This window comes from Bombus affinis, unplaced genomic scaffold (assembly GCF_024516045.1).
Source record: "Bombus affinis isolate iyBomAffi1 unplaced genomic scaffold, iyBomAffi1.2 ctg00000099.1, whole genome shotgun sequence".
Classification (NCBI taxonomy): Eukaryota; Metazoa; Arthropoda; class Insecta; order Hymenoptera; family Apidae; genus Bombus; species Bombus affinis.
The window spans coordinates 57,831-74,217 of record NW_026108840.1 but is presented as its reverse complement, the minus strand read 5'-3'; the positions used below and the strand labels follow the sequence as shown (position 1 = coordinate 74,217).

The 16,387-nt window shown below is 34.0% G+C and overlaps 1 protein-coding gene and 1 long non-coding RNA gene across 2 annotated transcripts; both read left to right on the top strand.

The window, feature by feature from the left end:
- Positions 1 to 577: 577 nt before the first annotated feature.
- On the top strand, positions 578 to 3,607 carry LOC126927391 (inner centromere protein-like). Its single transcript, XM_050743546.1, is given in 9 exon segments — positions 578 to 1,605; positions 1,793 to 1,877; positions 2,013 to 2,152; positions 2,264 to 2,354; positions 2,465 to 2,577; positions 2,689 to 2,854; positions 2,917 to 3,066; positions 3,131 to 3,256; positions 3,259 to 3,607. Coding segments are annotated over 9 exon segments (1,398 nt in total). The 5' UTR covers positions 578 to 1,149; the 3' UTR covers positions 3,330 to 3,607.
- Positions 3,608 to 13,162: 9,555 nt separating this feature from the next.
- On the top strand, positions 13,163 to 16,387 carry LOC126927405 (uncharacterized). Its single transcript, XR_007715446.1, has 3 exons — positions 13,163 to 13,481; positions 15,646 to 15,874; positions 15,944 to 16,387. It is a non-coding gene; the product is annotated as an uncharacterized LOC126927405 (long non-coding RNA).

The window sequence follows — 16,387 nt, the reverse complement described above, 5'->3', positions numbered from 1 at the left end:
TTAGCCGTTACGAATCCGGCAATACCCAGCGCCCTCCGGGAAGAGGACGCTGGGCGCCTATGGAGGTTTCCTCCACGAAAAAAAAGAAAGCTTCATTAATAATAAATAAAACTTTCTACAAAAAATTCATTAAACATATTATATTTATACAACTTTATTAATGATTTTAAAACATATTACGTAGTTTTTAGTAATCAAATTGTAAATATAGTAAACAAATAATTGTGTTAAGTTATGGTAAAGATCCATAATCTATATAATATGACATATTACGTACATACATACGAAATGTGTAACATTAATCACATGTATACACAACAATACGATGTTATTATTACTTATTTAGTTATTAATTATTATTATTATATTGTTTTGTCATTGTTTTGCCCGGAGTTTATCTATTATTACATTCTATGTATCCTAACGATATTGATGGGCCGAAGCAACAAACAGCAACAAGATTTGAATTATCCTCTAACTTATGTGTCGCTGCATGTACTTTCAAGGAGGAAAACTGGCACAGTCTCGCTTGTGACACTTCCTTTAACGCATTTTGCCATTGAAAGATACTAATTTCTGTGACTTGTTTTATCTCAGTTATTAAAGTTTATATCTACAATTTTATAGTTTTTATGCAAACGTAAAAAGTAAGTAAATATTAATAAATATTATAACAATATAATACTAATATATATATAATATAATATTAATAAATGTTTCGCTATTTACTTATTTTATTTCCATTAAAGTATTTTGTATTTTCCATTACAGTATTTTCATTTTTATTCAGTGTAATAATAAACATATACGTTAATATTCATTGACATTAGTGTAATTGTAAGCTTCACTATAAATTTAATAAAACTGATAAGAATGGAGTTGTTAAAAGCGTATATGTGTGTAATTAAACTAGATTCTATTCTCAACGTTACTTCATTATTTTATTATTGTTTCATATGTATATTTTTCTTTTGAAAAATAATTTACATATGCTTCTAAGTTAATAGAAGTAAACGCAATGTGTTTGTATTAATTGTTATATATGTCATAATTTCAAGCATAGTATTAAATTATGGTATGTATTATTAAAAAGTATAGTTTAATGTATATATTAAATACTTATAAAGAATTTACTTGTAGATTTTAAATATGGATACTAGATCAAAGAGTCGGATTAAAGCACTGATTACTAAAGGTATATTGAATATATATTGCTTGGGTATTAAAAAATCTGTTAACGACCATTTTGAAGATACTTTGGATTCTTTACATGATTCAATTGCTCAAACACCACAACCTGGTCCTTCAACTTCAACTACGCCGAAAGTTTTGAAGAAAAAAGGTTATCATCGTATAGAAATTATCCCAGAAAATGATATTATCAATATTGATAATACAGTATCAGATTCTACTGCAATACATGATAAAGCAGAAAATAAAAATATAAAAACTGGGGATGTGGTGGAAACAACAATTGGCCGAGCAAAAAGAGAGGCTTCAAGGAAAGCTACAGCTAACATTAAAAAGCAGCGGTCAATGTCAGTCGCTGCAAAATTACGAGGGTTGTTAACTCTAGACAGTAATATAAATGTTTGTATCATATTATGATGAAATTTAATACTTTTAATCTTACCCCAAATCTTATGTTACTAATCAATACTAGCCTTTATATATAGTATCCAATAATGCTTGATATCGGTTAATTAATATGTTGAAATCTAATTGCTTAATGTATGTACATTGTGTATATAAATTCTATTGTAACGTTGTTAAATATATTCTAAATTTTTAGAGGAAACGTGAAAGCCGATCTAAAAAAAGTAAAAGTGCTAGAAGTAGTTTAGAAGAAGAAATAACGCAAGGCCCTACAAAACATAGTAACTAGTACAAAACATACTATATTTTGTAGGGCCTTGTGTTATTTCTTCTTTATTATTTATTTCTTTGTTTGATTTCAAGGAAGATCGCGGATACTTCACAGACACATTCACAGAATCATCTTTCTATAAGAGAAGATGCAATACAGCCAGAAATGTCTTCAATGACAACAAGAAATAGTAATAGAAGGAGAATTTTTTCACGGGGTGCAAACACGAAGATGCAGCAGCTAAAAGAAGAAGATGAGTCATCCTCTGAAATGAAAAAGTTTCAAGCAAATATTAAGAAACAAGAAATTCAAAAGCGGCAGAACAGATCTATGATATTGGGCGAAGATGAAATACAACCATCTTCGGAGGAAAAGGATTCAGTTACTGAATTTTAGATAAAAAAGAATACGTATAAATCGAGTGCTCTATTCGATCCATATGCCAAGGTATCAGTAAAGGAAAAAATTGAAGCATTTGAACAGGCAGGCACGAACACTTCGAAACTTGCTCAACTAGAATAACTAGAACAAAAACACGAGAACAAAATACTCGAGCTATTGCACAAACAAAAGCTTTGAAAAATGCAAACATTGCAGAGGAAGCGATTGCACATAAATTAGTACAAAAATCACATTTAGCAAAACAAATGCAAGAGAGACAGCGCCAAAAACGGAAGAAGAAACGTCTAGCTCAATTACAACGAGCTCGGGTATAAAATTGATAATTTAAAAGATGAATGTGTACAAAAATAAGGATAGCGAAAAAGATATTGATTTTTATATAGTATAGAAAATTAAACTACAGTTGGATTAATTCGCAGGAAAAGCAAGAAAGAAGAAAAGAAGAAGAGCAACAGCGTTTACAATGTTTACAAGAACAAGAAAAGGCGGAACGAATATTAACCGAACAAAGACGTCGAGAATAAGAAGCTGAAAGACGAAAAGAAAGAGCTAAACGACAAACTGCAGCTGAAGTAATGAACAGATGCTTACATCACAGATAACATTACAAACAATATCAAAGTATTCTTCTGTTATAAAAGCACAAGCTATTATTCATTCAATATTTTAGGCAAAATATGGCTCCAAACAGCATGGTCGAACCACTTACATTTTAGATAGTGAATCTGACGACAATGAATCGGATGATGAATCGAGGCCAAAACATACAATTCCACTTTGGGCACAATATAAGTATTGTTTTACTTAATAAGTTAATAAACATTAGAGTGCATAGAGTACTCGAATTTTTATCAATTTTAGCGCACATACGTAAAAATCAATTTACAACGCAACAATATATTCCAGAGAAAGCAGTTCATAAATTCTTTGATAGTAGAAAGTGCACACTGGATTTGACTAAAATGTTTCAAAATGTAGATAGGAATAGATTAGAACGTCCAGTGCAATTTGGAAGACACCACCATGTTATTCCATGATGAAAACCGAACAAAAGGTATAATTTGTTAAACTGAATGTTGTTCATATGAAATCATATTGTGCCTTAGAACAAGAATACTTATCATACCTTGCGTGTAATATAGATATGATGTTACACAACTATCATTAAAATATGTATGTGTTCTTAATATATCAATGAACGTAAGGCTATTTCACTTTTTATATTTTAGAATGATCATAGACATATATTATTTTTATTATACTAATCAAATTTTACCATATTTTCTTATTTATATGTATCTTCTTAAGAATTAATAAATAACTGTTCTGGTACGATTTTTTAATGAAAAGTAAATTTTATTAGATTTGACTTGTTATCACTATTGTGTAATAATTCGCGAGATACCAAACTTTAATGTATCCAGAATTGTGTCCTAAATCTTTTTAAGTGGTCTTACTCTCTAATCATATTTTCTGGCTTTATCTTTTCTTTTATATTAAATATTTTGTCGCAATGAAGTATCTCGTCACATACAAAAAGTAATCTTATAATAAATAAATAATGTTGTAGAAATTAAATGCTTTCCTTTTTTACCTGTTACAATAAAATGATTTTTAGGATCAGTTACTAATGCTAATGCACAATCACGTATAGAACGAATAACTGAGAAAGCTTGTAGAAATCCGGGTGATGAGTCCACACTTGTACATATCCTGAATCAAGAGAAACTAACAATGTTCCAACATCAGGCCTAACCGTCCGAGCATTTAAAAATATCATAGCTCATAAACATTTATCATTATGATTCAAATCTGTTTTAGAAAAGTACAATTGCAATACCATGTTTCGAAATGAATTCGTTCGTAACTTGTTCAGGTTTTTTTATTTTATACGTTATTTCATCTTTGTGGTATCTTATCCTAAATCCATATAACACTGATTAGTTAAGATTGCTTATTACAGCACGTTATTTCTAGAAATGTAATTTTTATATTATTTTAACATTTCTCATATTATTCTAGATTGGTTCGTTAACTTTATATTTTCGATACGGTTGACCCACTTCTAATCTCCAAAGCATTATTTCTCTATTAAAATTTGCCGTGGCCAATACCTGAGGATACCACATAGCTGAACAAAGAATATCATCGGTGTATATTGTTCCCCAATTCTTTTTATATGCATATGAAAGAAGTTACAAATTCTACGACTTGACGATTCTTGACGAACCTGACGAAATAATCGATCTTTACTAAATTCAACATCGTCTTTACGAGGAGTTATATCAGTATCACTGTTTATATCGCTTGACAACGCAAATAATTTGTCGCTATCCGCTATTTTCACAAATTCCCCGTATCGTAGATAGAAAAATTTTCAATAAATTTGCTAAAATAAACCTCAACGAAAGTAAGACCAGAAACAAAATTTATTAACTGCATGTTTATCGATATTTGCTTTGAAATATGAAGAAGGTATCTGACTTTCTTGCGCCGTCTAATGAAAATGGACTTTTTCTTTTATTCGAATATTTTAAAAGCGAATGCGCGACTTTTTTATCTTTTTAATTTCTTTATTCTTAGGAATTCCTCGAACGAACGTTTAAAATTTAAAGTTCTGTTAAATAAAGTTAGCAACGAACATCGTGCACTTCTTTCAGTTCAACGTTAAAGTTTTCATACAAGAACTTTGAACTTAATAATTACAGCATTTTAGATGATAGAAGAATATCGAACTTAAAAGAAACAAGCAGACACTTGTTTAAACACTAACGTTCACCTGTGCTAGCGAGTCTAAGATTTAAAACTGCAATCCAGCAAAACTGTAGGTCGCTGGCTAATAATCACAACGGACGATGCCAGGTAACTCGAAGAAAAGAAAGAAACGAATTTTGGCAAATTAACCGCGCTGGTATCTTGAGAAACCCAAGTTCGGAATATATTAAAACTCTGCAACGAATAAAATATTCCTAAAAGATAGACAATGTATGAGAAAAGAGAATTTCACTCTCCGATCGTTGAGATTAATTTCCATTTTCTTATATTTCATCTAAACTTTAACCAAATAGCGATTAAAATCGATGGTGATCGGAATAAAATTTGCGATATCGCTAGTACTGTTTTTAAAAAACCGAATTCAGGCGGTTTAACGTTCGTCGTTCAAATGCATCGTTAGCAGTTCGTAAATAAACGTTGCCGACGTTATTCGAAGGCGTTTCATCGATACCCCGTAAATAATCCCGATTCAGTTGGATTTTCAGCGCTTTTCAATCGGTTTCCAATCGAATTTCTAAACGAGACGTAACATTCCTCGGACCCAGCATTTCCATCATACGCGTATTTCAATAATTTCAATAATTACGTCGCTTTTAATCGACAAAGTGTAGCTCTGATCGCATCAAAGCGGAAAGATGAAATTTTTACGAAGGTCTAGGTTTAGATCGATGTTTAGATAACAAATTTACCATAGAAATTATTTATGTCTATTCGATGCAGCCTTTCGATAATTATAATACGCAGCAAAATAAACCTTTAAAGAGAAAGACAATCTCTTACTGTTTTCAAAAAAGAATCAAGAAAATTCCAAAACTGTTCGTATATATCTGTTGGAAAACCTACCAACATTCACAGATTGCCAAAAGGCAAGGTTCTCGGAACTCACAAAACTACCTATAAACTGTTCCAAAACGAAAAATCCTTCGGAAGAAGAAGATGGGAAAGAATAAAGAAAGAATTACGCGAAACTGAACTTCGTAGATTGCGGTGAAGCTCGCGGTAGATCTCGATCCACACGGAGAGTGGATTGGAGTAGCGAGCCGAGAGAATGACGCGTGGTGTCGTCCGGAACGGTATCGGCCGACTGACTGAGTGGCGAGTGTCGTGCCGTGTGCAACCTCTGGTCCGATCTGCCCGTGTATGTGCTCGCGTGCATTCTCCAATACCTAATCGCAGGCGGACAGTCTGTGTGCTAAGCCTTCTGCGGCAGCTGCCTCTCTTTTGTTAACACCACACTGGGTATTCCAACTAGGTTTCAATGGCTGGGAAGGGCGGCAGCTTTCCACAGCGAATAAAAGTCCTGATATTTCGATTGTTTACCGGTCTGCTGCTGCCGTTGCCACTATCATCGCCGTCGCCGTTTCGCCGTCGCTGCTACGGTTGGCTGTCCGCTTGATAATTGTGCGTCGTGCATGGATTCGATTGTGCTTTGAATAACTAGACGATGGGTTTGGGTAACTAGACGACACATCTGATGCTGTTGTTCCATTCGGATAACGATAGTTTGCTTCTGTTAGTTTTTTGGAGCACGTTGATTATTTCTGTCTATGCGTTTGATATATCGATCTTTGTTGTTAATGTCTGTTTATATTGTGGCGGCACTCGACCTCGGAAATTTCCAACGGCACAAAGCGTTTTATCTTTAAAGCGCTATGCCGACAAGCCTAATGTGCCATCGATATCCCTACGGCTCTTTCGCCGAATCTTCTGGAGAACGCAACGCGGCAACCGTCGCGGACTTCTAACAAACGCGCACGATATCGATGGCCAACAAAGAAAAGAATCGGCGTGGCTTTTGAATCAAAGAGATTCAGTCTGCCCCCAGCTGCGAAGTGCGAAGGATTACGCGAAGCAAACAGCAAAGCAAAGCAAACAGCGAAGCAAACAAATAGAGAGACTTTCTCTCCATAAGGAGTCCTGCTCCCAGGGGTCATCGACGTTGAAACTGTTCGACGTAGAACCGCTATCGATGTCACACACGTCCTGCGGCGCTTCTTCCTCAACCTGAGTAGGCGGAACCGTTGCTACTCGGTTGTTTCTGTTCCTCTGTTCTGCCAGATTTTGAAGTCCGACGTCGTCCCAAAAGCCCTCCAAAGGCCTAGACCTTCGATGGGACGTCTGCGTTTCAAGCATCAACTCGAACGTGTTTCGGCTGTTCGACTGATTGTTCGACTTATCGCGAGAGGCCATGCGGATACAGATTCCTCGTGCTAATCTCTGTCGACGAGATATCAGGCAAAGGATCGGTAGATTTTACACTCCTCAGAGTATCGGCTTCGCAAAAGTTCTTCTTGTCCACGAGATCGACTTTGTAGTCGCTCAACAATTGGCCAGTCATTCACTTGAACGTGTCTGGGCATTTGCCTGGAAATTGGATTCAAGATACGTCCTATATCGTTCCTTTTGTTTAACACGGAAGCGTCGTTTCTTTGATTGTTTAGTTAAGGCAATCTGGAAGAATGACCGATCGACTTCATCGACTCGAAGGTGTCTACGGCGTTTACGCTACCTTGGAGATCGGAGTATTTCTTTAATAGTGTTTTTTGTACCAATTTTTGTGTATTACATATGTGATTATATACCATTATAAACGATGAATTCGGTTGTGAGGTGGTCCAGGCAAAAGTACCGATACACGACGGTACGACATAGCCATGCAATATTACATTTTTTTTAGGTTTACACTTCCTGTCACACTTCTGTCCTGAAAACCTGATTGCAAAAACAGGACAAGGAGATCGGAGTAGTAGTAAGGACCGCCTGACTGCTCGTTCTGTAGATGTGGCTCACCTAGCAGATACGATCGAGGCGCGATATTTGCCTTAACCGTAGACGTCGAAGTTTGATAGTGACTGGAATCCTGACTGGCCTACCTCGAATGACTTTGAAACCGTAGATCGGACTCGCGTTTTGCAGCATGTTGCCGACCAAACAATTCCCTAATTCCCTGATTTCCTAAGGACATCAAACCCATAGGAGAGTGCATGGAGGACCGGGCGCTGGCAACTCTCTGACAAGCCATAGAAGTCGAGATCGAAGCGGTTCCAGAGGCCACAGAGTAACTAGAGTCTCTGCTATGAGAAGCCGTAAGCAGATTATTTTGAGATCCTCTCTGAAGACCGTGCGAATTGTCTCGCGATTGGTTGTCCGATAGAATCGCTGGTGAATTCCTCGGTGCATCTAAAGGAGACATCCTCCTTCTTCTTCGTCGTGTCGGTGTACATTCTATGGTCGTTAATAGGCTCAGGTACAACTTGATCGATCTCTTCTTAGAGTCCTCTCGTTCGTACAGGAGCGTGTATTTTATATTTTTTCTTTACTGTAACCATTTTTAAACTTCATGATTCATAGTATATTTAAACTTTAGAGTTGAAAGTTATGTGGCGGCACTCGAGCACGGAACTTTCCAACGGCTTCGCGACACAAAGCGCTATACCTTGAAAGCGTAAGGCCGACGTGCCATCGATATCCCTACGGTTCTTTCGCCGAATGTTCGGAAGAATGCATGCGCGGCAACCGCCGCGGTACATCTAATAAACGCGTGTGTAGTAGGGATATCGTAGGAAAGAATCCGTTTGGTTTCGAACAAAAGAGTCATTCTGCCTCAAGCCGCAAAGTGCGAAAGATTCAGCATCATAGCGAAGCAAACACAAGCCGAGATACGCGATTGTAAACTCTCGATGGTTAATCATAAGTGTGGATCGTATAAATTGTTGACTGGTTGATTGTTAATAGTGATAAACTTTTTGTTGAACATCTGAGTATTCCTTCCGCACCTATTACGACTTACCACCTCAGTTATATTTTACAAAAGGATTAAATAGAGAATTACTTCCTTTACAGATTTACAGAAAATTTTGTACGAAGATCCGGGCTGTGCCAACATTCCTGTTTAGCACTGTATTAGCATCAGCGAACAGTCTAACTTCGAGTCGGCTTGACAAAAATCGAACAACTAGCACAAACAACTAGCGACCGCTTATTTTTCATAGCTCGGAATATAGTTATGGACATATGGACGAAATTGTTATCGGAGACAATACAAAAGTTATATAGTTCAATACGACAAGATTTCTACAGGTTTCTACATGTTACGTATATAGAAACCAAAAATGTAATAAAAATAAAAAGCGACCTAAAATAAGAAGATTAAATATATTTGTTTTCGTGACTTACCTTTATATGTAGAATAATTTTCTGTCCAGTTACTGCGTTACCCTATCTATTATTGTACAAATTTTTAGGTTAGAATTATTTACACAAAGCTAATACGCGTACGGATATCTTTTCATTTTATAAACGTTTATGTATAAAATATCAGTCCACGTTAAATCAATTTCTTTTTATAGAAACTTAATAAGTTAATTTTCTAGATAGAAAAATTAAAGCTTTCAGTAAATTCTCGTACAACGCGCACTCTACTGCGTACCAGATAATGGTCAGTGAATGTTATCGAACTCTACGGCGATCGCTTAGATAATGACGACGACGGATTAATATTGCTCAGTGATTGGCTACGCTTCGAGCCTATAGGCGGTACTCGTACGCGATCACTGCGCAAAAATCATTTCGTGCCATGCTCCTCCCCCTCCCCCTTCCTTCGCTCGCCGCTCATTCAGCCCCGCAGGAACTAAAAATAGGCCACCGATCTGTCCTGTTTCGCGACCAAGTTTTCAGAACAGAAAAAGAAAGAGAAGACAATATCGTATAAAAGTACCGATTTTAAATGGCTTAAATTAAATTACAAATTGTAATGTTAAAAATGTAAACCCAACACAAAATATGGTATGGCTACGTCGTACTGTCGCGTAACGGTACTTTTACCAAAACCACTTTCAAACAGAAATTCGTCGTTTATTGTGTCATATCAAATCACATATGTAATTTATATTTTTCTTGGGCAAAAAACATTATATATATATATGTAAATTCTATAGAATTTAGAATACCAACCGACAGTTTGACTTTCCCTGTGTTTACTGGGAGTCGGTCGAACGATATAAATAGAGAAGGACGGGGATTTAGGATAGAAAATAAAACGGGACTTGTACATTACACACACATATATATTAGGTCATCCCATAAGTCCGTGCCGACCTTTGTGTTTACATTTCATATTTAAAAAAAAAAAAAAAAAACAAGAGAACTTTTATCGAGACGGAATAATGAAAAATGGGAAGAAGTTGTACAACGAGAGGGGGATTGCATTTTTGCATGAAACTGAAAGGTATGTAAACAATCTTAACATATATAACCGGTCGAAAAACGGAACGAACTTATGGGATGACCTAATATAATTCGTGACATGATTGTAAAATCTAGACATGATTCTTTTGTTAGCTTTTCATAATTGTGTCGCAATTTTAAGATTAATTAAACGAATATTTAGTAATGATTTTAACATTGAAAATAACGATTATTATACTGCGAATTTTTATATAAATACAATATGTTAGAATATGTGAAACATAAGATCCGGTCAAATAACATCAACAAACGAAAAACAGTTTTGTACGAAAAAAACAAGAAAGACATAAAGAATAACAGACTTTGTTATCGAGAAAATTGATCTTGGTAATCTGTTTGAAACATGTAAATTTGGTTAGTTACCGACTAAACAGACGCAAGTTATTCTACGTGCGAAAATCAGAGAAAAATGTGGAATAAAATCTGTTCACTGTTCGACACGTATCTAGTTCTGCAACATTCAATAGGCGATTCTTGTGGATTTTTGTGTGCTACACTCGAATTTGCAACCCGTTTTCCCCCTATAACTCACAATTTTCAAAAAAATCAATTTTGAAGAGAATTGCAAATTTTCAACTTTGGAAATATTTTATGTTCTTATAGTAGCAGCTATTGAGTTACGGTTGAGATGAAAAAATTCTGTGGACTCTCCCGAATAAAATGACATGTATTGTTATTGCATTATGAACATTTAAACATGTTTAAATAATGATTAGAACGAAAAGGTATCTCAAACGCAACGTTTCTTCTTATATTTCTCAGTTTATTGAAAAAGGTCTAGGAGAAAATATAACTACAATACGCGATACAACAAACATTTCTGCTAGGGCAAGCATCATTTACCGTATTTCATTTGCGATATAGAAGCACAACTCACAATGTCTTGTCCGCCATTTGGTAGAACGGAACCGCTAAACGCACGCAGTTTTTCATCGAAAGTATTAACATCATCAAGATATTTAGATTTCTTATACCGCTGCTTGGCATTGATGGTGGCACAACTTAAAAGGATTTCGAATTTGCTTTTATTGAATAGCAAATCTACATTGTGCTTTTCTTTCTATCATATAAAAGGGTAAATTTAAAATTCCATCAGTTTTGCGCCACAGGACAAAATTATTACGTATCGCTCTGACCTGAGTTTTACGACAATATTTTCATATCTTCAGTTGTTTGCGACACCATAAGTGGAAGGTCATACTGCTTTCACGAATAATGGTATATCTTGTGTTTAGTCAGTCTTATAATGCTGTTGAAATGACTCGTTGGAAATCTTTTCGTAAATTTTAAAAAGCTTCTCCTCTAAAATTTACCTTTTTGCGAATTGCTCCACTATCAATATTAAGCAGCGATATACGGCTTCTATATCTTTCTGTTTCTGCTTCATCGATTGAAAAATATTTACTGAAAAATATTCTGTCAATTTTGGAAGTTTATTTTCAAACTCTTCTTCCTCATTAATTTAAAAATTCCTTTTTTCGAGCTCTGCATTCGAATCTCTCGACACTTTGAAATTTCACAAATAATAATTTACTCGTAGTTTTCTGACAGTTCTGAGGTAAGTACTGAGAATCATAGTCCTTTTACCAGAAGGTTCATCGTCTCTCTGCTCCGTGGCTGTTTTTTTTCTAGAGCATCTTTAAGCCAGTTTGAGGGTTTCTTGTGACATTTGCCCTCGAAAGTGCTCTGAAATTGCGCATCCATTTGAGAGTTTAAGTACAAATTAAATATAAAAAAAAATTTTTTTTGAAAGCAGCTTGAAAGTTTGCTACCACACAGTACTCTCAGAATCGTTCATTTGAGATTCGCTCGTGCGTTTGTTCGTCTGTTCTGCAGTTTGTTTCGAAATACAAGTGAGGTGAGATGGCGACTGAACGAAAAGCTTTATGGTCTTAATATTGCGTACAATTGCATACAATTGGGTGTAGAGATAAAGTAGGTACATATTCGACCCTGACAAAGAAACTTCACATTGGCCAGCAATTTCAATTTATAGTAAAAATTCAATTTTGTAATAAAAATAATTGGAATAACAATTGCCGGAAGAGATACAAACCGAAGATGTGACATTACGCTTTTTATATTTAGATTAGGTTGGAAATTAAATAACTAAATGCAAAAGTAATATAAAGCTACATATCGTTTTGAAAGTCTTCAAAATGTATTTCCTATACCGAAGTGCACGAGACGAAAATATTTCTGAAAATGTTTTCTTTCTATTGAATCGCGGAAACCAAGGTAATCACACATATTTTTAAAAGGACGTAAAAGACCAAGTTGAATTTCATGGTAAACTATCACGGCAATATAAACACGTATAATTGGCATTCCTTTTTACTCACGATAGTCACCAATGCCTCTGTATATGACTGGATTGCGTTTTTGCCGTAAACGATTTACATTTTTTCAATTCTTTTGATATCCGTAATTTGAATATTTAAGTAACATGTCTATTTGATTTTACTTACTTTATTATATATACTTTACCCGGTTTCTTAATTGCGAATTTTCCGCTGAATTTTTTTCAGCGGAGTATTGAAAATCATTTGCAACAACCTAAGCCCAATACGTTGATGATACTCATTTTTAATTGAATTATTGTCACGTTTCGCGACCCGCACGATCCGTAGCGCGAAAGTAAAATTGATAATTTTTTTCAAATCAAGGTAATTTAAAACGTTTATTTGAAACCGTGTTTACAGTATTTGAAGTGAAAAGCAGTTAAAGCCGCTAAAAGCTATATCTTGCGAAAACTTATCTAACTATGTATTTATATTTACCTAATTATGTTTCTATAACGATATTAAGATAATTTAAATTATAAACAAAGTCGCCAGTTGAAAAAACGTTAGGGATATTTCCAAACATTTTCAAAAGAAAGAGCTCAACTTACATATAACTTACTTATTTACACTTACATATAAATGTAGCGACTCAGAGAAGTCAGTAAGAACAATAATTACCGTTCGTTTATCGAATAGTATACGATAATCGTTCGTTTATCGAGTAACAATAATTATCATTTGTCTATCGAGCATATTAATTAATTACCGTTCGTCAACCGAATAATTACTATTGTCTATCGAAGAGTTAATTACTATTTTGACTATCGAAGAGTTAGTTATCATTTTGTCAACCGAAGAATTTTATATCCGTCAGTCTGTCAGTCAATTGTCAACATCGAAATCAAGTAAGATTTGAATAAATCATTACATATTGTTAATTTACTTTTGAACAACTTTAATCTTCTGCCGTGCCAGTATTCCAGCACATAGCAGGTTAACCGAAAGTATTATAAACAAATTATAAACAGAGTCAGCGGACGATTCCCTTAATTATATCCTCATTCTGCCACCGTTGCTGTCTATAGCAATATGATCTTATCTATATACGTGACGCAAGCTTATTATTATGATTACATTGAGAGTGGCAGTAAATGGGAGTATGGGTTACATTTCTTACACTTTTGTATATATAATTATGTACGACACTTTATCCAAGCTCGCTCAACTTTTGTTTATATGCAGTGTTGTTTTATAAGTTAGGATACGTGTTACATTGTAGATAGTTTAACCCTTTGCGTTCAAGAATTGTTTCGGTCGGGCGTAGCAGCAACTCCAAATGATTTAGCGTATATGTGACGCTATAGGTAGCTTAAAATGATTTTATATACAAATTAACTTTATATTCTAAAAAAGTTACCACAGTTAAATATTATCAAAATATAGCAAGAAGTTACCAAAGTTACCCATACTCCCATTTAATAATTTATCTCTAATAATTTATCTATATTTACATATTTGAAGATATGATTTTGTAATATTAATTTCTGTATTTTTGTGTATGATAATTTATCAAGCATTCACCAAGATGCATTCTAAAATACAATTAATCTCATTTATCAACAGTTTAGATTGAAGTTCATCTTCATTTCAGCTAATTTTATTTGCGAAAACCATTTTTTTAGGGTTTCGAAACTATAATATTTTTGCCATGATCGTCGAATTCGAACTAACGCCGGAGACGTTGTCAGACCCATAGTTTCGGAGTAATTTGGGATTAAACATTTTATTTCCATTTTAAAATCTAGCTTTACATTTCGTAACAAAGAACATAAAGAGCCGAAGAACCTATTTACGAACCAATACTGCATTCTTATCAATTGGAAATGTCGAAATCTAGCATAACCGTTTGAGTCCCAGGGGTTATTGAAATAACAGAGTCGAAAAATCCCTAACAGCGCCATACCGTTTGTCTTAATCGATTGCGAAGAGAAACAAGCGGCCTAATAGCGCTCGTCATATTTGTTACTTTATGAAATACATCTATATTATTATATATGAGTACTATTAGTTTCTAAATATTTCATGTTTTGTTCAATAAAAATTATTGTGTTATTCATTTAGTATTGAGTTATCGTGTTCCCATATGTTCCATAACAAAGTAACTCTGATTCTTGGATATTTGTTGACACGTTTTCAAACTCTTCTGCTAGTTATATTTTTCTCTTCTTTATACACCTTTTTACGCTTGTATTAGTTACCAGATATATTGCTGCGAATAATTATAAACTCAACTATATTTTCAGATTTTTCATGATGCTAAAACAAAAATTGAAAGAATCGTTTGTATAATGTCATATTATAATATAAAACAAAACTGAAGATAGAACAAACAAATAATGTCTTTTTTCAAACTCTGGAAAAAATTAAATTTTCTCTTAAAATTATGTTTTTGGTTGTGAAACAATATAAATTCAATGTTAATTTTGTTATCCTTTCATTGAATATTTAGTGGATTTTCCCTTATTTTTTATTACTTCTATCAATCTATGAGGTACACTATCCACTAATTTATTTAAAAAACAGGAGAGATATTATCCAAAGAAGTCATTGCTTTTTTTAGAATTTAATATATATATTAATTTATACGTTAATATATGCATTAAAGAATGATATTGTCGTCCTTAAATGGAGAGATTCGTGAGATTTATCAACAAAGCACACTCCCATTATGGTACCAAGTGCGAGAAATATTCGCAACATTCATGCTGCTTTTACAAGCCAACAATCATCTGGAAAATTGAAACCACTAGCTGTTCTTGCATACGATAAAGTGTAGTATAGATTATTCGGATCAAATGTTTTCTTACGCCATTACAATTAGAAAAGGACTCGAACGGTACCGGAAACTTGGTATTCAATTTCCTCTGGGAATTACAGAAAAACGCTTTAATAGTTTACAAGATTACAAGACAGAAGGATACAAATATCAGAAAATTTATAGAATTATTAGAAAATTATGAAATTATCAGGGTTGACTGACAATGTAATGATATCTTCTGTTTAACGTAGATATCATAATATTGTCATCCGAAAAAGTGCTTCTGGACTGTTGAGGTTATCTGATAGAGGAACGCGTGTATACATTTATAATAGAAATATATATACAAGTAAGCATAAGTATAGGTATAGTATATGCCGATCCAGATCATCACTTTAGCAGTGTCACATTACAATAGAATATAATAGGGAGCAGGTTGATACATTGACAGCAAACGACATTACCAAAAAATTAACCTTGGTATGTAACTCTAGCTGAAAGTTACAAAAAACAGCAATAAAAGTCTACTTATAGCTCTTTTGTTTCTAGACCTTGTGACCCAAAAACAACATTCATATTCAAGGACGCAATAATATGGACCTCTCCTTTTCGTTAACTTTTTTGCTTCACCAAGTTCTATTTTCATCGTAACAGCGATGTCCAGGTCACGGGTATACAAACAAAGAAGATGTAGAGTTTTTCTAGAGGTAAATACTTTAACAAGGACAAAGCATTACATTGCAAATAATTTTTTTAATAAACCATGTATCTATATTACTTTTATAACAGTTTAATAGTCTTATTATTGTTGACAATCGTGGATCTTTGTCGCCGAAATAAACGCATAGCAACACTCAAATTACACGTAGAAATGATATTAAAATAGGTTCATATTTATTTAATATGTGATTTATTATCTGTTATATATTAGGTTATCCCATAAGTTCGTGCCGACCATTGTATATACATTTCATATTTTAAAGAAAAACAAGA